The following is a 25197-nucleotide window of genomic DNA, read 5'->3' on the forward strand; positions in this document are numbered from 1 at the left end:
TTCTTGTCGTTGTTAGGAAATATTTTTGTGGTCATTATTTCTGTGGTCCAACTTTTTGTGGTCATTATTTATGTGGTCAAACTTTTTGTGGTCATTATTTCTGTGGTCAAACTTTTTGTGGTCATTGTGTTGGGAAATATAAACATTTTCTTAGGTGTTGTCAGTGTAAAATTTGCCTTCTGTGATCATTGTTGGGAAGTATTTAAATCCACCTTTCTGTGGTGGGATAAATTAACTAAATGAATTGACTGGTGCATATGATCATGTTTAATGTATGTATGGTTGAGCGACTGTCTCCAGGATGCTCTGTCAGGTTATCCTGCGATAGTGTGTTTCAATAGTGCAGAATCAAGACGATATCAGGAATGTCTGCAGGTTCAACTGCAACCCATCTTTGAGGTCTAGAGTTTTACCATGAAGGAAAAAAAATGCATGACAGTCCGCGTTCTGTTGGGAATCTAGCCATACAAACTATTGTAGGGTGCAGGTATTTTTGCCTAGTTTTAAAATCCCTGTAACTTTGGGACATGAATGGTGAGTTGTACTGCAAAGCGCGCATGTGCAGCTGTTGCTCTCCGCGCGGTGTCCAGGAGGTGCTGGTTGCTAAGAAACAATAAACTCACGATTAGTTTCCACTTCTGACAAGAGAACCGGCGATAACAAGTGTAGCTAATGTTCTGTAGTTTCTCTACTAATGTCTATGTTGAAGTGCCATTGATAGCTATGTAAGTAATACACCTTGACTTGCTCAGAAGTATGTTATAAATTTCTAGCGCTACATTGTTTCTGTTAACCAAACTGATGTTGTGATATCACTGTATATAACCGTCTCAGCGTTAGCGGATGTTGTTGGCTATGTTTGTTTTGAACTTTTTTGATTTAACGTTATATTGCAATGTTTGTCTCTTGTTGCCAGGTAAGTTGCTAAACAACAGAAATGTCTGTAATGTGCAAAGTGACTTGCATGCTACTATAGTTTGCTTTGACACGAGTTGATAGACCGAAACGAAAGGGAGAGCTTATCGTCCCCCACCTCCCTCTCCTTGTGCTCTCTCCTTCTTCACCCCCACACACAGTATCCACTCAGACCCAGAGTGTCAGACTATCTGAGCCACCATGTCTTCGTTCTCCCAGAAGGGGTCCCCTCGCTGCCAGGCTGGCCCAGGTAGAGAGGAGGTGGCGGGGGCCCGGCAGCAGAGGATGACCCTCCCATTCACCATGTCCCCGGGCCACATAGACCCAGAGGCACTGAGAGCCAGGCTGATCTCAGTAGCCCCGAGCCAGGCACAACGCAACCCTGATGCCCTGGTCTTCACACACACCACCAAGGCCCAGGAACGCAGGAGGGCAGGGCAGAGACCCGTACCGCTGGAGATACTGGTGGGTGGGGGGGTGGGTGGGGGGGGGGGGGTGGGGGGTGAATATGGGGACCCAGCCACTTGTAAACACTGTTTGCTCACAGTAATGTTTTCTAAATATCAGCCTTTGTTCTCATAACCATCCCAGACATCAACTGCCCCATAAGCACATAAACACCTCTATTTACACATCTTCTCTCATTCAGCCCATCCTGAAGAAGTACCAGGACCACAAGCAGCCAGAGTTCATCCACAGGCAGAACCGGGAGAGGCTGCTCCAGTCGGGCTGGAAGCCTCCGTCGCCCTCCCTTGCTGGGGTAGAGTGGATGGACAAGGCCCCTGACAGACAGAGCTCCACCCTTCACCTCCCTGAGCTGCCTGACCACGTCAAGGAGAAACAGGTGGAAGACTGAGAAGGGCTCTGCTGGACAGACAGACGTCATGCAGATTTGACATGGTTTAATTTGAAATCCAGATTGTCTTAACCATGATTTCACTAGTGATATACAGCCATGGTCTGAAATAAATTCTTGATTGTAGACGGTGGGAGGCAGATACTGAGCTGTGCTCTGTTCATCAGTAGCCCTCCCTATAGCCCCCTCGCTCTCTGATGACTCTGAAGCTCTCTGAAGCTGAGAGGTGTCACAGTGGACTGATACGGGTCAGACAACTGTTAAACTCATAGCCTTTCTTGTTCTGTTTTAACCAGTACTTCCATCAACCTCATTTGAGCCACAGAAGAAACCAGTCCACAGTCAGTATCTGTCTCTTTTGTTGTCAAGAGACGTAGTACAAAGTCCCCTTTCAGCTGTTCATGACGCTTTTCAAAGTCAAATAAATAAAAATATAAAACTGACTGTCACTGCTTCCTCCCTCCAGGCTCAGATGACCCAGAGTACCCTGTGTTCCCCCTCTCCCCCCAAACGCCCTCGCTCCTCCAAGTCCGCAAAGCCCTCCCCCACCGGAGCCTTCCTCCACTCCCCCTTCCCTCTCCCGGCCAGTCACCCCATCATCTTCAGCTCTGCAGAGGATGTGATCCGTGCCAAAATACGCTCCCCGCCGGACATCGTCAGAATCATCCGGAACAACCCTCACCTGGGCTTCCTGTACATGACCTCTGCCGCACCCAAGAGCTCCATCAAATATGATGCTTATAACCTCAAGTAAGAGAGGGAGAAACACACACCCTAACCTATATCAGATATGTTTATAACATCAAGATAGGGAGAAACACACACCCTAACCTATATCAGATATGTTTATAACATCAAGATAGGGAGAAACACACACCCTAACCAATATCAGATATGTTTATAACATCAAGATAGGGAGAAACACACACCCTAACCTATATCAGATATGATGTTTATAACATCAAGATAGGGAGAAACACACACCCTAACCTATATCAGATATGTTTATAACATCAAGAGAGGGAGAAACACACACCCTAACCTATATCAGATATGTTTATAACCTCAAGTAAGAGAGGGAGAAACACACACCCTAACCTATATCAGATATGTTTATAACATCAAGATAGGGAGAAACACACACCCTAACCAATATCAGATATGTTTATAACATCAAGATAGGGAGAAACACACACCCTAACCTATATCAGATATGATGTTTATAACATCAAGATAGGGAGAAACACACACCCTAACCAATATCAGATATGTTTATAACATCAAGATAGGGAGAAACACACACCCTAACCTATATCAGATATGTTTATAACATCAAGATAGGGAGAAACACACACCCTAACCTATATCAGATATGTTTATAACATCAAGAGAGGGAGAAACACACACCCTAACCTATATCAGATATGTTTATAACCTCAAGTAAGAGAGGGAGAAACACACACCCTAACCTATATCAGATATGATGTTTATAACCTCAAGTAAGAGAGGGAGAAACACACACCCTAACCTATATCAGATATGATGTTTATAACATCAAGAGAGGGAGAAACACACACCCTAACCTATATCAGATATGATGTTTATAACCTCAAGTAAGAGAGGGAGAAACACACACCCTAACCTATATCAGATATGTTTATAACCTCAAGTAAGAGAGGGAGAAACACACACCCTAACCAATATCAGATATGATGTTTATAACCTCAAGATAGGGAGAAACACACACCCTAACCTATATCAGATATGTTTATAACCTCAAGTAAGAGAGGGAGAAACACACACCCTAACCTATATCAGATATGTTTATAACCTCAAGTAAGAGAGGGAGAAACACACACCCTAACCTACATCAGATATGATGTTTATAACCTCAAGTAAGAGAGGGAGAAACACACACCCTAACCTATATCAGATATGTTTATAACATCAAGATAGGGAGAAACACACACCCTAACCTATATCAGATATGATGTTTATAACATCAAGATAGGGAGAAACACACACCCTAACCAATATCAGATATGTTTATAACATCAAGAGAGGGAGAAACACACACCCTAACCTATATCAGATATGTTTATAACCTCAAGTAAGAGAGGGAGAAACACACACCCTAACCTATATCAGATATGTTTATAACATCAAGATAGGGAGAAACACACACCCTAACCTATATCAGATATGTTTATAACCTCAAGTAAGAGAGGGAGAAACACACACCCTAACCTATATCAGATATGTTTATAACATCAAGATAGGGAGAAACACACACCCTAACCTATATCAGATATGTTTATAACATCAAGATAGGGAGAAACACACACCCTAACCAATATCAGATATGTTTATAACATCAAGAGAGGGAGAAACACACACCCTAACCTATATCAGATATGTTTATAACCTCAAGTAAGAGAGGGAGAAACACACACCCTAACCTATATCAGATATGTTTATAACATCAAGATAGGGAGAAACACACACCCTAACCTATATCAGATATGTTTATAACCTCAAGTAAGAGAGGGAGAAACACACACCCTAACCTATATCAGATATGATGTTTATAACCTCAAGTAAGAGAGGGAGAAACACACACCCTAACCTATATCAGATATGATGTTTATAACCTCAAGTAAGAGAGGGAGAAACACACACCCTAACCTATATCAGATATGATGTTTAGAACCTCAAGTAAGAGAGGGAGAAACACACACCCTAACCTATATCAGATATGTTTATAACCTCAAGTAAGAGAGGGAGAAACACACACCCTAACCTATATCAGATATGTTTATAACATCAAGATAGGGAGAAACACACACCCTAACCTATATCAGATATGTTTATAACATCAAGTAAGAGAGGGAGAAACACACACCCTAACCTATATCAGATATGTTTATAACATCAAGAGAGGGAGAAACACACACCCTAACCTATATCAGATATGTTTATAACCTCAAGTAAGAGAGGGAGAAACACACACCCTAACCAATATCAGATATGATGTTTATAACCTCAAGATAGGGAGAAACACACACCCTAACCTATATCAGATATGTTTATAACCTCAAGTAAGAGAGGGAGAAACACACACCCTAACCTATATCAGATATGTTTATAACCTCAAGTAAGAGAGGGAGAAACACACACCCTAACCTACATCAGATATGATGTTTATAACCTCAAGTAAGAGAGGGAGAAACACACACCCTAACCTATATCAGATATGTTTATAACATCAAGATAGGGAGAAACACACACCCTAACCTATATCAGATATGATGTTTATAACATCAAGATAGGGAGAAACACACACCCTAACCAATATCAGATATGTTTATAACATCAAGAGAGGGAGAAACACACACCCTAACCTATATCAGATATGTTTATAACCTCAAGTAAGAGAGGGAGAAACACACACCCTAACCTATATCAGATATGTTTATAACATCAAGATAGGGAGAAACACACACCCTAACCTATATCAGATATGTTTATAACATCAAGATAGGGAGAAACACACACCCTAACCAATATCAGATATGTTTATAACATCAAGAGAGGGAGAAACACACACCCTAACCTATATCAGATATGTTTATAACCTCAAGTAAGAGAGGGAGAAACACACACCCTAACCTATATCAGATATGTTTATAACATCAAGATAGGGAGAAACACACACCCTAACCTATATCAGATATGTTTATAACCTCAAGTAAGAGAGGGAGAAACACACACCCTAACCTATATCAGATATGATGTTTATAACCTCAAGTAAGAGAGGGAGAAACACACACCCTAACCTATATCAGATATGATGTTTATAACCTCAAGTAAGAGAGGGAGAAACACACACCCTAACCTATATCAGATATGATGTTTAGAACCTCAAGTAAGAGAGGGAGAAACACACACCCTAACCTATATCAGATATGTTTATAACCTCAAGTAAGAGAGGGAGAAACACACACCCTAACCTATATCAGATATGTTTATAACATCAAGATAGGGAGAAACACACACCCTAACCTATATCAGATATGTTTATAACATCAAGTAAGAGAGGGAGAAACACACACCCTAACCTATATCAGATATGTTTATAACATCAAGAGAGGGAGAAACACACACCCTAACCTATATCAGATATGTTTATAACCTCAAGTAAGAGAGGGAGAAACACACACCCTAACCTATATCAGATATGTTTATAACCTCAAGTAAGAGAGGGAGAAACACACACCCTAACCAATATCAGATATGTTTATAACATCAAGAGAGGGAGAAACACACACCCTAACCAATATCAGATATGATGTTTATAACCTCAAGTAAGAGAGGGAGAAACACACACCCTAACCTATATCAGATATGTTTATAACATCAAGATAGGGAGAAACACACACCCTAACCTATATCAGATATGTTTATAACATCAAGATAGGGAGAAACACACACCCTAACCTATATCAGATATGATGTTTATAACATCAAGATAGGGAGAAACACACACCCTAACCTATATCAGATATGATGTTTATAACCTCAAGTAAGAGAGGGAGAAACACACACCCTAACCTATATCAGATATGTTTATAACATCAAGATAGGGAGAAACACACACCCTAACCTATATCAGATATGTTTATAACATCAAGTAAGATAGGGAGAAACACACACCCTAACCTATATCAGATATGATGTTTATAACATCAAGATAGGGAGAAACACACACCCTAACCTATATCAGATATGTTTATAACATCAAGAGAGGGAGAAACACACACCCTAACCAATATCAGATATGTTTATAACATCAAGATAGGGAGAAACACACACCCTAACCTATATCAGATATGTTTATAACATCAAGAGAGGGAGAAACACACACCCTAACCTATATCAGATATGATGTTTATAACCTCAAGTAAGATAGGGAGAAACACACACCCTAACCTATATCAGATATTATGTTTATAACATCAAGATAGGGAGAAACACACACCCTAACCTATATCAGATATGTTTATAACATCAAGTAAGAGAGGGAGAAACACACACCCTAACCTATATCAGATATGATGTTTATAACCTCAAGTAAGAGAGGGAGAAACACACACCCTAACCTATATCAGATATGATGTTTATAACATCAAGATAGGGAGAAACACACACCCTAACCTATATCAGATATGTTTATAACATCAAGTAAGAGAGGGAGAAACACACACCCTAACCTATATCAGATATGATGTTTATAACCTCAAGATAGGGAGAAACACACACCCTAACCTATATCAGATATGATGTTTATAACCTCAAGTAAGAGAGGGAGAAACACACACCCTAACCTATATCAGATATGATGTTTATAACCTCAAGTAAGAGACGGAGAAACACACACCCTAACCTATATCAGATATGTTGTTTATAACCTCAAGTAAGAGAGGGAGAAACACACACCCTAACCTATATCAGATATGATGTTTATAACCTCAAGTAAGAGAGGGAGAAACACACACCCTAACCTATATCAGATATGTTTATAACCTCAAGTAAGAGACGGAGAAACACACACCCTAACCTATATCAGATATGTTTATAACATCAAGATAGGGAGAAACACACACCCTAACCTATATCAGATATGTTGTTTATAACCTCAAGTAAGAGAGGGAGAAACACACACCCTAACCTATATCAGATATGTTTATAACATCAAGATAGGGAGAAACACACACCCTAACCAATATCAGATATGTTGTTTATAACCTCAAGTAAGAGAGGGAGAAACACACACCCTAACCTATATCAGATATGTTTATAACCTCAAGTAAGAGACGGAGAAACACACACCCTAACCTATATCAGATATGATGTTTATAACCTCAAGTAAGAGAGGGAGAAACACACACCCTAACCTATATCAGATATGATGTTTAGAACCTCAAGTAAGAGAGGGAGAAACACACACCCTAACCTATATCAGATATGTTTATAACCTCAAGTAAGAGAGGGAGAAACACACACCCTAACCTATATCAGATATGTTTATAACATCAAGATAGGGAGAAACACACACCCTAACCTATATCAGATATGTTTATAACATCAAGTAAGAGAGGGAGAAACACACACCCTAACCTATATCAGATATGTTTATAACATCAAGAGAGGGAGAAACACACACCCTAACCTATATCAGATATGTTTATAACCTCAAGTAAGAGAGGGAGAAACACACACCCTAACCTATATCAGATATGTTTATAACCTCAAGTAAGAGAGGGAGAAACACACACCCTAACCAATATCAGATATGTTTATAACATCAAGAGAGGGAGAAACACACACCCTAACCTATATCAGATATGTTTATAACATCAAGAGAGGGAGAAACACACACCCTAACCAATATCAGATATGATGTTTATAACCTCAAGTAAGAGAGGGAGAAACACACACCCTAACCTATATCAGATATGTTTATAACATCAAGATAGGGAGAAACACACACCCTAACCTATATCAGATATGTTTATAACATCAAGATAGGGAGAAACACACACCCTAACCTATATCAGATATGATGTTTATAACATCAAGATAGGGAGAAACACACACCCTAACCTATATCAGATATGATGTTTATAACCTCAAGTAAGAGAGGGAGAAACACACACCCTAACCTATATCAGATATGTTTATAACATCAAGATAGGGAGAAACACACACCCTAACCTATATCAGATATGTTTATAACATCAAGTAAGATAGGGAGAAACACACACCCTAACCTATATCAGATATGATGTTTATAACATCAAGATAGGGAGAAACACACACCCTAACCTATATCAGATATGTTTATAACATCAAGAGAGGGAGAAACACACACCCTAACCAATATCAGATATGTTTATAACATCAAGATAGGGAGAAACACACACCCTAACCTATATCAGATATGTTTATAACATCAAGAGAGGGAGAAACACACACCCTAACCTATATCAGATATGATGTTTATAACCTCAAGTAAGATAGGGAGAAACACACACCCTAACCTATATCAGATATGATGTTTATAACATCAAGATAGGGAGAAACACACACCCTAACCTATATCAGATATGTTTATAACATCAAGTAAGAGAGGGAGAAACACACACCCTAACCTATATCAGATATGATGTTTATAACCTCAAGTAAGAGAGGGAGAAACACACACCCTAACCTATATCAGATATGATGTTTATAACATCAAGATAGGGAGAAACACACACCCTAACCTATATCAGATATGTTTATAACATCAAGTAAGAGAGGGAGAAACACACACCCTAACCTATATCAGATATGATGTTTATAACCTCAAGATAGGGAGAAACACACACCCTAACCTATATCAGATATGATGTTTATAACCTCAAGTAAGAGAGGGAGAAACACACACCCTAACCTATATCAGATATGATGTTTATAACCTCAAGTAAGAGACGGAGAAACACACACCCTAACCTATATCAGATATGTTGTTTATAACCTCAAGTAAGAGAGGGAGAAACACACACCCTAACCTATATCAGATATGATGTTTATAACCTCAAGTAAGAGAGGGAGAAACACACACCCTAACCTATATCAGATATGTTTATAACCTCAAGTAAGAGACGGAGAAACACACACCCTAACCTATATCAGATATGTTTATAACATCAAGATAGGGAGAAACACACACCCTAACCTATATCAGATATGTTGTTTATAACCTCAAGTAAGAGAGGGAGAAACACACACCCTAACCTATATCAGATATGTTTATAACATCAAGATAGGGAGAAACACACACCCTAACCAATATCAGATATGTTGTTTATAACCTCAAGTAAGAGAGGGAGAAACACACACCCTAACCTATATCAGATATGTTTATAACCTCAAGTAAGAGACGGAGAAACACACACCCTAACCTATATCAGATATGTTTATAACATCAAGATAGGGAGAAACACACACCCTAACCTATATCAGATATGTTTATAACCTCAAGTAAGAGAGGGAGAAACACACACCCTAACCTATATCAGATATGTTTATAACATCAAGATAGGGAGAAACACACACCCTAACCAATATCAGATATGATGTTTATAACATCAAGATAGGGAGAAACACACACCCTAACCTATATCAGATATGATGTTTATAACATCAAGATAGGGAGAAACACACACCCTAACCTATATCAGATATGATGTTTATAACATCAAGATAGGGAGAAACACACACCCTAACCTATATCAGATATGATGTTTATAACATCAAGATAGGGAGAAACACACACCCTAACCTATATCAGATATGTTTATAACATCAAGTAAGAGAGGGAGAAACACACACCCTAACCTATATCAGATATGTTTATAACATCAAGATAGGGAGAAACACACACCCTAACCTATATCAGATATGTTTATAACCTCAAGTAAGAGAGGGAGAAACACACACCCTAACCTATATCAGATATGATGTTTATAACATCAAGTAAGAGAGGGAGAAACACACACCCTAACCTATATCAGATATGTTTATAACATCAAGATAGGGAGAAACACACACCCTAACCTATATCAGATATGTTTATAACATCAAGATAGGGAGAAACACACACCCTAACCAATATCAGATATGATGTTTATAACCTCAAGTAAGAGAGGGAGAAACACACACCCTAACCTATATCAGATATGTTTATAACATCAAGATAGGGAGAAACACACACCCTAACCTATATCAGATATGATGCTTATATCTTCAAGTAAGAACAACGTCAACAAGAGAGAGATGCTACTTCTCAATTATCTCTAATTCCATTTATTCCATTTATCCCACTTCCCTTCACTAATTTTAATGGAAAGGACTGCCTGGTATAAGAAACATAGTGGAAACTGCCTCTAACCCATAATGCACCAATTCATTGCTTTTAGATTGTGGGAAGTAGTGAACAAGTGTTCACTTCAGAACAAAGGAGGTATTATTGGGACTCACAAAGAGAGACGACACAGACACACACACACACTCATGCAAACATTTGAACTCCCAAGTTCTCTATCAAATATAAAAATCTACAACCTTATTCTCACTACCCATCCCAAACTCTCACCTTTGACCTTTCCCCAACCAGGATAGTGACGTATGAGAACATCAACAAGCAGGACTACTCTACCATCAGCCAGCAGGGTGTGACCTGCATCTCTGACGCGGAGATGGACTTCCTGCCGTTAGAGCGCTGGGAGCATGAGTACCGGTGCCACCATCGCCTCCTGGCCATCCCGGCCTTCGCCCTCTTCAGGAGGTGGAAGGCCTTCAGAGTGTGGCGGACCAACGTCCGCTCCAAGAAGATCAACACGTGCAAGAAGTCCCTGCAGGAGCGCCTGTTCATCGTCAATGAGGTGGGTGGTATTGTTGTGTCCAGTAGTGTTTCCTGGTCAGGATAATGAGGTGGTGGTGTTGGGTCCAGTAGTGTTTCCTGGTCAGGATAATGAGGTGGTATTGTTGTGTCCAGTAGTGTTTCCTGGTCAGGATAATGAGGTGTTGGTATTGTTGGGTCCAGTAGTGTTTCCTGGTCAGGATAATGAGGTGGTGGTATTGTTGGGTCCAGTAGTGTTTCCTGGTCAGGATAATGAGGTGGTGGTATTGTTGGGTCCAGTAGTGTTTCCTGGTCAGGGTAATGAGGTGGTGGTATTGTTGGGTCCAGTAGTGTTTCCTGGTCAGGATAATGAGGTGTTGGTATTGTTGGGTCCAGTAGTGTTTCCTGGTCAGGATAATGAGGTGGTGGTGTTGGGTCCAGTAGTGTTTCCTGGTCAGGATAATGAAGGGTGGTATTGTTGGGTCCAGTAGTGTTTCCTGGTCAGGATAATGAGGTGTTGGTATTGTTGGGTCCAGTAGTGTTTCCTGGTCAGGATAATGAGGTGGTGGTGTTGGGTCCAGTAGTGTTTCCTGGTCAGGATAATGAGGTGGTGGTATTGTTGGGTCCAGTAGTGTTTCCTGGTCAGGGTAATGAGGTGGTGGTATTGTTGGGTCCAGTAGTGTTTCCTGGTCAGGATAATGAGGTGTTGGTATTGTTGGGTCCAGTAGTGTTTCCTGGTCAGGATAATGAGGTGGTGGTGTTGGGTCCAGTAGTGTTTCCTGGTCAGGATAATGAGGTGGTGGTATTGTTGGGTCCAGTAGTGTTTCCTGGTCAGGATAATGAGGTGTTGGTATTGTTGGGTCCAGTAGTGTTTCCTGGTCAGGATAATGAGGTGGTGGTGTTGGGTCCAGTAGTGTTTCCTGGTCAGGATAATGAGGTGGTATTGTTGTGTCCAGTAGTGTTTCCTGGTCAGGATAATGAGGTGGTGGTGTTGGGTCCAGTAGTGTTTCCTGGTCAGGGTAATGAGGTGGTTGTATTGTTGGGTCCAGTAGTGTTTCCTGGTCAGGATAATGAGGTGGTGGTATTGTTGGGTCCAGTAGTGTTTCCTGGTCAGGATAATGAGGTGGTGGTATTGTTGGGTCCAGTAGTGTTTCCTGGTCAGGATAATGAGGTGGTGGTATTGTTGGGTCCAGTAGTGTTTCCTGGTCAGGATAATGAGGTGGTGGTATTGTTGGGTCCAGTAGTGTTTCCTGGTCAGGATAATGAGGTGGTGGTATTGTTGGGTCCAGTAGTGTTTCCTGGTCAGGATAATGAGGTGGTGGTATTGTTGGGTCCAGTAGTGTTTAAGATAACAGGAAGGAGCAGTAACAGCTGTGTGTAATGGAACCCAACTAGGTAGTTATTTTAAGATAACAGGAAGGAGCAGTAACAGCTGTGTGTAATGGAACCCAACTAGGTAGTTATTTTAAGATAACAGGAAGGAGCAGTAACAGCTGTGTGTAATGGAACCCAACTAGGTAGTTATTTTAAGATAATAGGAAGGAGCAGTAACAGCTGTGTGTAATGGAACCCAACTAGGTAGTTATTTTAAGATAACAGGAAGGAGCAGTAACAGCTGTGTGTAATGGAACCCAACTAGGTAGTTATTTTAAGATAACAGGAAGGAGCAGTAACAGTTGTGTATAATGGAACCCAACTAGGTAGTTATTTTAAGATAACAGGAAGGAGCAGTAACAGCTGTGTGTAATGGAACCCAACTAGGTAGTTATTTTAAGATAATAGGAAGGAGCAGTAACAGCTGTGTGTAATGGAACCCAACTAGGTAGTTATTTTAAGATAACAGGAAGGAGCAGTAACAGCTGTGTATAATGGAACCCAACTAGGTAGTTATTTTAAGATAACAGGAAGCAGCAGTAACAGCTGTGTGTAATGGAACCCAACTAGGTAGTTATTTTAAGATAATAGGAAGGAGCAGTAACAGCTGTGTATAATGGAACCCAACTAGGTAGTTATTTTAAGATAACAGGAAGCAGCAGTAACAGCTGTGTGTAATGGAACCCAACTAGGTAGTTATTTTAAGATAACAGGAAGGAGCAGTAACAGCTGTGTATAATGGAACCCAACTAGGTAGTTATTTTAAGATAATAGGAAGGAGCAGTAACAGCTGTGTGTAATGGAACCCAACTAGGTAGTTATTTTAAGATAACAGGAAGGAGCAGTAACAGCTGTGTGTGTAATGGAACCCAACTAGGTAGTTATTTTAAGATAACAGGAAGGAGCAGTAACAGCTGTGTGTAATGGAACCCAACTAGGTAGTTATTTTAAGATAACAGGAAGCAGCAGTAACAGCTGTGTGTAATGGAACCCAACTAGGTAGTTATTTTAAGATAACAGGAAGGAGCAGTAACAGCTGTGTGTAATGGAACCCAACTAGGTAGTTATTTTAAGATAACAGGAAGGAGCAGTAACAGCTGTGTGTAATGGAACCCAACTAGGTAGTTATTTTAAGATAACAGGAAGGAGCAGTAACAGCTGTGTGTAATGGAACCCAACTAGGTAGTTATTTTAAGATAATAGGAAGCAGCAGTAACAGCTGTGTGTAATGGAACCCAACTAGGTAGTTATTTTAAGATAACAGGAAGGAGCAGTAACAGCTGTGCGTGTTTCCAGTCTCTGCGTCCGGCGTTGCTGAACATCAGAGAGATGTGCTACAGGATCAGTGACATGGGGCTTTGTCACATCCTGAAAGATCACACATACACGCTGGAGGAGTTCCAGGAGGCTCAGTACAACCAGCTGGAGGAGGTACGCAGTCTGACTGTCCCTTTACATGACGTGTGTCTGTACCGTTACATGACATATTCTCTGTGTGTCTGTTCCTTTACATGACGTGTCTGTTCCTTTACATGACATATTCTCTGTGTGTCTGTTCCTTTACATGACATATTCTCTGTGTGTCTGTACCTTTACATGACATATTCTCTGTGTGTCTGTTCCTTTACATGACATATTCTCTGTGTGTCTGTTCCTTTACATGACGTGTCTGTTCCTTTACATGACATATTCTCTGTGTGCCTGTTCCTTTACATGACATATTCTCTGTGTGTCTGTACCGTTACATGACATATTCTCTGTGTGTCTGTTCCTTTACATGAAGTGTGTCTGTACCGTTACATGACATATTCTCTGTGTGTCTGTTCCTTTACATGAAGTGTGTCTGTTCCTTTACATGACATATTCTGTGTGTGTCTGTTCCTTTACATGACATATTCTCTGTGTGTCTGTTCCTTTACATGACATATTCTCTGTGTGCCTGTTCCTTTACATGACATATTCTGTGTGTGTCTGTTCCTTTACATGACATATTCTCTGTGTGTCTGTTCCTTTACATGACATATTCTGTGTGTGTCTGTTCCTTTACATGACATATTCTGTGTGTGTCTGTTCCTTTACATGACATATTCTCTGTGTGTCTGTTCCTTTACATGACATATTCTGTGTGTGTCTGTTCCTTTACATGACATATTCTCTGTGTGTCTGTTCCTTTACATGACATATTCTCTGTGTGTCTGTTCCTTTACATGACATATTCTCTGTGTGTCTGTACCTTTACATGACATATTCTGTGTGTGTCTGTTCCTTTACATGACATATTCTCTGTGTGTCTGTACCTTTACATGACATATTCTGTGTGTGTCTGTTCCTTTACATGACATATTCTCTGTGTGTCTGTTCCTTTACATGACATATTCTCTGTGTGTCTGTTCCTTTACATGACATATTCTCTGTGTGTCTGTTCCTTTACATGACATATTCTGTGTGTGTCTGTTCCTTTACATGACATATTCTCTGTGTGTCTGTTCCTTTACATGACGTGTCTGTTCCTTTACATGACATATTCTCTGTGTGTCTGTTCCTTTACATGAAGTGTGTCTGTTCCTTTACATGACATATTCTCTGTGTGTCTGTTCCTTTACATGACATATTCTGTGTGTGTCTGTTCCTTTACATGACATATTCTCTGTGTGTCTGTTCCTTTACATGACATATTCTCTGTGTGTCTGTTCCTTTACATGACATATTCTCTGTGTGTCTGTTCCTTTACATGACATATTCTCTGTGTGTCTGTTCCTTTACATGACATATTCTGTGTGTGTCTGTTCCTTTACATGACATATTCTCTGTGTGTGTCTGTTCCTTTACATGACATATTCTCTGTGTGTCTGTTCCTTTACATGACATATTCTCTGTGTGTGTCTGTTCCTTTACATGACATATTCTGTGTGTGTCTGTTCCTTTACATGACATATTCTGTGTGTGTCTGTTCCTTTACATGACATATTCTCTGTGTGTGTCTGTTCCTTTACATGACATATTCTGTGTGTGTCTGTTCCTTTACATGACATATTCTGTGTGTGTCTGTTCCTTTACATGACATATTCTCTGTGTGCCTGTTCCTTTACATGACATATTCTGTGTGTGTCTGTTCCTTTACATGACATATTCTCTGTGTGTCTGTTCCTTTACATGACATATTCTCTGTGTGTCTGTTCCTTTACATGACATATTCTCTGTGTGCCTGTTCCTTTACATGACATATTCTCTGTGTGTCTGTTCCTTTACATGACATATTCTCTGTGTGTGTCTGTTCCTTTACATGACATATTCTCTGTGTGTCTGTTCCTTTACATGACATATTCTGTGTGTGTCTGTTCCTTTACATGACATATTCTCTGTGTGTCTGTTCTTTTACATGACATATTCTCTGTGTGTGTCTGTTCCTTTACATGACATATTCTCTGTGTGTCTGTTCCTTTACATGACATATTCTCTGTGTGTCTGTTCCTTTACATGACATATTCTCTGTGTGTCTGTTCCTTTACATGACATATTCTCTGTGTGTGTCTGTTCCTTTACATGACATATTCTCTGTGTGTCTGTTCCTTTACATGACATATTCTCTGTGTGTCTGTTCCTTTACATGACATATTCTCTGTGTGCCTGTTCCTTTACATGACATATTCTCTGTGTGCCTGTTCCTTTACATGACATATTCTCTGTGTGTCTGTTCCTTTACATGACGTGTCTGTTCCTTTACATGACATATTCTCTGTGTGTCTGTTCCTTTACATGACATATTCTCTGTGTGTCTGTTCCTTTACATGACATATTCTCTGTGTGTCTGTTCCTTTACATGACATATTCTCTGTGTGTCTGTCCTTTAACACTATAAACTAGTCACCCTGCCGTGTTTTACCCTGATAAAGCTTGTCTGTCCAGACGTTGGATGTTAGGTTATTACATTATTGCGTCTGAGCTCCTAGTGTTCGGCTCTCCTTTCATTGTTCATGTGTATCATATTTGAAATGGCTAGCATGTTAGCGGTGCACGCTAGTCGTGGTCAATCAGTGACGTCACCCGCGCTGACACCTTGGAGTAAACGTTTCCCTTACGCCGCAAGAGCCTCAGCATCTGTGTGGCGATGCCGTGTGGGTGACAGTTCTGAGGGGGCCTGGTTGGAGCCCAGGATGCAGTACTGTTACATGTGTGTCTGTCCCTTTACATGGCAACTTGTGTGTGTGTGTGTGTGTGTGTGTGTGTGTGTGTGTGTGTGTGTGTGTGTGTGTGTGTGCAGGTATCTTCTCGTCTGGAAGAGTTCAGGGAGCTGGTAAAGGAGGTGGCCAGGAGCGCCTGTCACACGGCCATGTTGGAGGCAGGATACACACCTGACTATAACTACAACACAGGTACACACACCTGACTATAACTACAACACAGGTACACACACACCTGACTATAACTACAACACAGGTACACACACACACCTGACTATAACTACAACACAGGTACACACACACCTGACTATAACTATAACACAGGTACACACACACCTGACTATAACTACAACACAGGTACACACACCTGACTATAACTACAACACAGGTACACACACACCTGACTATAACTACAACACAGGTACACACACACACCTGACTATAACTACAACACAGGTACACACACACCTGACTATAACTATAACACAGGTACACACACACCTGACTATAACTACAACACAGGTACACACACACCTGACTATAACTACAACACAGGTACACACACATACCTGACTATAACTACAACACAGGCACACACACACCTGACTATAACTACAACACAGGTACACACACCTGACTATAACTACAACACAGGTACACACACACACCTGACTATAACTACAACACAGGTACACACACACCTGACTATAACTACAACACAGGTACACACACCTGACTATAACTACAACACAGGTACACACACACCTGACTATAACTACAACACAGGTACACACACACCTGACTATAACTACAACACAGGTACACACACACCTGACTATAACTACAACACAGGTACACACACCTGACTATAACTACAACACAGGTACACACACACCTGACTATAACTACAACACAGGTACACATACCTGACTATAACTACAACACAGGTACACACACACCTGACTATAACTACAACACAGGTACACACACATACCTGACTATAACTACAACACAGGCACACACACACCTGACTATAACTACAACACAGGTACACACACCTGACTATAACTACAACACAGGTACACACACACACCTGACTATAACTACAACACAGGTACACACACACCTGACTATAACTACAACACAGGTACACACACCTGACTATAACTACAACACAGGTACACACACACCTGACTATAACTACAACACAGGTACACACACACCTGACTATAACTACAACACAGGTACACACACACCTGACTATAACTACAACACAGGTACACACACCTGACTATAACTACAACACAGGTACACACACACCTGACTATAACTACAACACAGGTACACATACCTGACTATAACTACAACACAGGTACACACACACCTGACTATAACTACAACACAGGTACACACACATACCTGACTATAACTACAACACAGGCACACACACACCTGACTATAACTACAACACAGGTACACACACCTGACTATAACTACAACACAGGTACACACACACACCTGACTATAACTACAACACAGGTACACACACACCTGACTATAACTACAACACAGGTACACACACCTGACTATAACTACAACACAGGTACACACACACCTGACTATAACTACAACACAGGTACACACACACCTGACTATAACTACAACACAGGTACACACACACCTGACTATAACTACAACACAGGTACACACACCTGACTATAACTACAACACAGGTACACACACACCTGACTATAACTACAACACAGGTACACATACCTGACTATAACTACAACACAGGTACACACACACCTGACTATAACTACAACACAGGTACACACACACCTGACTATAACTACAACACAGGTACACACACACCTGACTATAACTACAACACAGGTACACACACCTGACTATAACTACAACACAGGTACACACACACCTGACTATAACTACAACACAAGTACACACACACCTGACTATAACTACAACACAGGTACACACACACCTGACTATAACTACAACACAGGTACACACACCTGACTATAACTACAACACAGGTACACACACACACCTGACTATAACTACAACACAGGTACACACACCTGACTATAACTACAACACAGGTACACACACCTGACTATAACTACAACACAGGTACACACACACCTGACTATAACTACAACACAGGTACACACACACCTGACTATAACTACAACACAGGTACACACACACACCTGACTATAACTACAACACAGGTACACACACCTGACTATAACTACAACACAGGTACACACACTTGACTATAACTACAACACAGGTACACACACACCTGACTATAACTACAACACAGGTACACATACCTGACTATAACTACAACACAGGTACACACACCTGACTATAACTACAACACAGGTACACACACACCTGACTATAACTACAACACAGGTACACACACCTGACTATAACTACAACACAGGTACACACACCTGACTATAACTACAACACAGGTACACACACACACCTGACTATAACTACAACACAGGTACACACACACACCTGACTATAACTACAACACAGGTACACACACACACCTGACTATAACTACAACACAGGTACACACACACCTGACTATAACTACAACACAGGTACACACACACACCTGACTATAACTACAACACAGGTACACACACACCTGACTATAACTACAACACAGGTACACACACCTGACTATAACTACAACACAAGTACACACACACCTGACTCCAACTACAACACAGGTACACACACACCTGACTATAACTACAACACCGGTACACACACACCTGACTATAACTACAACACAGGTACACACACACCTGACTATAACTACAACACAGGTACACACACACACCTGACTATAACTACAACACAGGTACACACACACCTGACTATAACTACAACACAGGTATACACACACCTGACTATAACTACAACACAGGTACACACACACCTGACTATAACTACAACACAGGTACACACACACCTGACTATAACTACAACACAGGTATACACACACCTGACTATAACTACAACACAGGTACACACACACACCTGACTATAACTACAACACAGGTACACACACACCTGACTATAACTACAACACAGGTACACATACCTGACTATAACTACAACACAGGTACACACACCTGACTATAACTACAACACAGGTACACACACACCTGACTATAACTACAACACAGGTACACACACCTGACTATAACTACAACACAGGTACACACACCTGACTATAACTACAACACAGGTACACACACACACACCTGACTATAACTACAACACAGGTACACACACACACCTGACTATAACTACAACACAGGTACACACACACCTGACTATAACTACAACACAGGTACACATACCTGACTATAACTACAACACAGGTACACACACACACCTGACTATAACTACAACACAGGTACACACACCTGACTATAACTACAACACAGGTACACACACACCTGACTATAACTACAACACAGGTACACACACACACCTGACTATAACTACAACACAGGTACACACACACCTGACTATAACTACAACACAGGTACACACACACCTGACTATAACTACAACACAGGTACACTCACCTGACTATAACTACAACACAGGTACACACACCTGACTATAACTACAACACAGGTACACACACACACACCTGACTATAACTACAACACAGGTACACACACACACACCTGACTATAACTACAACACAGGTACACACACACACCTGACTATAACTACAACACAGGTACACACACACCTGACTATAACTACAACACAGGTACACACACACACCTGACTATAACTACAACACAGGTACACACACACCTGACTATAACTACAACACAGGTACACACACCTGACTATAACTACAACACAGGTACACACACACCTGACTATAACTACAACACAGGTACACACACACCTGACTATAACTACAACACAGGTACACACACACCTGACTATAACTACAACACAGGTACACACACACCTGACTATAACTACAACACAGGTACACACACACACCTGACTATAACTACAACACAGGTACACACACACCTGACTATAACTACAACACAGGTACACACACACACCTGACTATAACTACAACACAGGTACACACACACCTGACTATAACTACAACACAGGTACACACACACCTGACTATAACTACAACACAGGTATACACACACCTGACTATAACTACAACACAGGTACACACACACACCTGACTATAACTACAACACAGGTACACACACACCTGACTATAACTACAACACAGGTACACACACACACCTGACTATAACTACATCACAGGTACACACACACCTGACTATAACTACAACACAGGTACACACACACCTGACTATAACTACAACACAGGTACACACACACCTGACTATAACTACAACACAGGTACACAAACACCTGACTATAACTACAACACAGGTACACACACACCTGACTATAACTACAACACATGTATACACACACTTGACTATAACTACAACACAAAAAAGTAGAAGTGTGTGTACTCCAGAGGGGACAGACAGTAGAGTGAGTGTGAAGTGTGTGTACTCCAGAGTGGACAGACAGTAGAGTGAGTCTGGAGTGTGTGTACTCCAGAGGGGACAGACAGTAGAGTGAGTCTGAAGTGTGTGTACTCCAGAGGGGACAGACAGTAGTGTGAGTCTGAAGTGTGTGTACTCCAGAGGGGACAGACAGTAGAGTGAGTGTGAAGTGTGTGTACTCCAGAGGGAACAGACAGTAGAGTGAGTCTGGAGTGTGTGTACTCCAGAGGGAACAGACAGTAGAGTGAGTGTGAAGTGTGTGTACTCCAGAGGGAACAGACAGTAGAGTGAGTCTGGAGTGTGTGTACTCCAGAGGGAACAGACAGTAGAGTGAGTCTGAAGTGTGTGTACTCCAGAGGGAACAGACAGTAGAGTGAGTGTGAAGTGTGTGTACTCCAGAGGGAACAGACAGTAGAGTGAGTGTGAAGTGTGTGTACTCCAGAGGGAACACCTGAGATTGAGCTGCTGTTTGAAGAGGCTCCAGAGAAGATGAGTTATACAGAACAGGCCAACAAGAGGTACCACTGTAGACGCCTCACCTGGTGGGTATCACACACACACACACACACACACACACACACACACACACACACACACACACACACACACACACACACACACACACACACACACTCACACAAAGACACGCATGTACACTCTCACACTCACACAAAGTCACGCATGCACACTCTCACACTCACACAAAGTTACGCATGCACACTCTCACACTCACACAAAGTCACGCATGCACACTCTCACACTCACACAAAGTCACGCATGCACACACTCACACTATCTTGCTACACACTCCTGTTTACTGTATCATTATTTCCCAGTGTAATTTCCACATGAAGCTGTTTCTCTGGCATGTTACATTATTGAAGCCCTCCTCTCCGCTACACACACCATCTCTCTCACACACACGTCCCATTTCTACCTGTACGTTGAGCTGGAGTGCTTTACCTGTGGAGGTGCTGTGAAGGAGCCCCCTTCCTACTCTGTCTTGTTCCAGTTTCATCCGGTTGGCTGACTACCTGATGGTGAACACCATGCACATCCTGGCTGTGAACTCTGTGGCCAAACTACTGGCCGTCCTGCAGGACCAGATCCAGCACACCCCAACACACGCTGTCATCCACAGCTGGGCCGACACCGATGCTGCTGCTGCTGGAGACGGAGGTGGAGCCACGGAGGACTCCGACAGGAAGGTACAGCAAGACCGTTTCAGACCTCTCGTCTGGGACCCACAGACGTTCCATGGAGTTGATCTATTCCCAGAACTAGTCCACGTGATTCAACCGGTCAACTAATCACCAGAACGTTGACCTGGTGACTCAGGTGAGGTAGTTCAGAGCGGCTACATGAAGGTGGCTGTGGAGAGGTTTGAAAAAGGCTTCAGGGACACTTTCTCAGACGTGGATGTAGCCTCATCCTGCGCGGACTAAAAAGCAACTATGGAGCTAAACAGACACGGTTGGCTTCGTGTTTATTGACAACATAAATACATTTAAACAATGGCCACCTTTTTGTCTCTCAAATACATTGTGCCAGTTGTTGATTAGCTATGAGTCAAAACGACATGGTATCAGTAACAAGATACAACTAGGATTCTCCACATGGCAGCTCCACGGCGTCCAGCCCCTTCGATGGGCCAGCATCATTACGTTTTCAGCCAACTCGTCTCAGTGGAGATCCTCCAGTGGACCACTAGGCTTTCTGAAACCAGAGGCCTGTTTAGGAGAGTTTAAAGCTACAGAGGGACAGTGTGTAACAGGTGTTATCGTCTGTCTTGTAGAATGGAGAATACAGTCAGCTTTCTGCCTGCATCCTTCTAAAAACGTTTACTAAACGGAATAGTGGCTTCCTTTTGTTGTGACAATCCCTTCCCCTTTAACTGTGTATTAACCCCTGTGTGTGTGTGTGTGTGTGTGTGTGTGTGTGTGTGTGTGTGTGTGTGTGTGTGTGTGTCTGTGTGTGTGTGTGGTGTGTGTGTGGTGTGTGTGTGGTGTGTGTGTGGTGTGTTTGTGTGTGTGTGTGGTGTGTGTGTGTGTGGTGTGTGTGTGTGTGTGTGTGTGTGTGTGTGGTGTGTGTGTGTGTGTGTGGTGTGTGTGTGTGTGTGTGGTGTGTTTGTGTGTGTGTGTGTGTGTGTGTGTACCTCAGGCTACAGAGCCCACAGTGGAGGCTGTTCATCTTCTTCCCATGTTTGTGTCGGAGCTGATGCTGGAGACCCACGCTCTGACCTACGAACCCTCCGTAGACCTCTTCCAGGTCTGTAACCCCTGACCTCTCACCTTTCAGCTCACCGAAGATGTCATCGTTCTGCAACATGTCAATATGGCTCAGAATTTGTTACTTTTTTTGTTTGTAACAATGTATCTCTCTCTCGCTCTCTCTTTATGCATGTGCCTGTGTTTTTGTTTGCGTGTCTGACTGTGTGTGTGTCTGTGCATGTGTGTCGTATGTGTGTTGTGTGTCTGTGCATATGTGTGTGCCTGTGAGTGTGGCTGTGTGTGTGTATATTCCCCTAACAGGAGTGTGTGTCAGAGATCATCTCTAGGTTCCAGGAGACGGTGTTGTCATTAGTTGTGTTGGTGACTGACTCCTACTTTGATGCCTTCACTCAGCCCATGATCAACAGCAAGGTGTGAAACACTACCGTTGACTAATTAGCATAAAAATGTTTTTTTATCTTACAGTAAGCTCGGTGTGACAACTACACCTGTTATAGTGAGACAACTACACCTGTTATAGTGAGACAACTACACCTGTTATAGTGAGACAACTACACCTGTTATAGTGAGACAACTACACCTGTTATAGTGAGACAACTACACCTGTTATAGTGAGACAACTACACCTGTTATAGTGAGACAACTACACCTGTTATAGTGAGACAACTACACCTGTTATAGTGAGACAACTACACCTGTTATAGTGAGACAACTACACCTGTTATAGTGAGACAACTACACCTGTTATAGTGAGACAACTACACCTGTTATAGTGAGACAACTACACCTGTTATAGTGAGACAACTACACCTGTTATAGTGAGACAACTACACCTGTTATAGTGAGTACATTTTTCCTCAAAGTAGCTATCAGCAACGTCCGTGCTTGTAGGAACAAGTCCAGTGCAGGTCTTAGCTCACCAAAGACAAGGCTGTTATTTGGTTTAGTTGTAGTTTTTGGGGACAGTTTTCCAGACACAGATTTAACCCAGTTCTAGAATTAAAAGCAATGTGAAGAATCTTCATGGAAAGTTCTGTTCAGTATTATTGTTGGTCTGTGTCCAGGAAACCATCCCTAAATGTTTAAATAGTCTGACAAGATGGCTGTTGTCCAGTTAGTAATACTATCCTATCATAACATGGTTGTACCATTCAGGTAGAGGAGATGTAATACTATCCTATCATAACATGGTTGTACCATTCAGGTAGAGGAGATGTAATACTATCCTATCATAACATGGTTGTACCATTCAGGTAGAGGAGATGTAATACTATCCTATCATAACATGGTTGTATTCCACTACTCAGGTGTAGGAGATGTAATACTATCCTATCATAACATGGTTGTACCATTCAGGTAGAGGAGATGTAATACTATCCTATCATAACATGGTTGTACCATTCAGGTAGAGGAGATGTAATACTATCCTATCATAACATGGTTGTATTCCACTACCATTCAGGTAGAGGAGATGTAATACTATCCTATCATAACATGGTTGTACCATTCAGGTAGAGGAGATGTAATACTATCCTATCATAACATGGTTGTACCATTCAGGTAG

The 25197-nt window shown here is 41.5% G+C and overlaps 1 protein-coding gene across 1 annotated transcript in view; it reads left to right on the top strand.

The window, feature by feature from the left end:
* The first annotated feature begins 119 nt into the window (after positions 1-119).
* LOC110516931 (dynein heavy chain 6, axonemal-like) overlaps positions 120-25197 on the top strand; it is a 191356-nt gene continuing 166278 nt past the window's right edge. Inside the window, exons 1-11 of the mRNA XM_036955471.1 lie at positions 120-725; positions 1077-1380; positions 1565-1759; positions 2238-2521; positions 10992-11259; positions 13887-14021; positions 16852-16960; positions 21845-21944; positions 22415-22610; positions 23563-23670; positions 23934-24044. Coding sequence (XP_036811366.1) covers positions 1117-1380; positions 1565-1759; positions 2238-2521; positions 10992-11259; positions 13887-14021; positions 16852-16960; positions 21845-21944; positions 22415-22610; positions 23563-23670; positions 23934-24044 — 1770 coding nt within the window. The 5' untranslated portion in view covers positions 120-725; positions 1077-1116. The remainder of the gene's footprint in view (positions 726-1076; positions 1381-1564; positions 1760-2237; positions 2522-10991; positions 11260-13886; positions 14022-16851; positions 16961-21844; positions 21945-22414; positions 22611-23562; positions 23671-23933; positions 24045-25197) is intronic.

The sequence above is a fragment of the Oncorhynchus mykiss genome, chromosome 19 (assembly GCF_013265735.2).
Source record: "Oncorhynchus mykiss isolate Arlee chromosome 19, USDA_OmykA_1.1, whole genome shotgun sequence".
Lineage (NCBI taxonomy): Eukaryota > Metazoa > Chordata > Actinopteri > Salmoniformes > Salmonidae > Oncorhynchus > Oncorhynchus mykiss.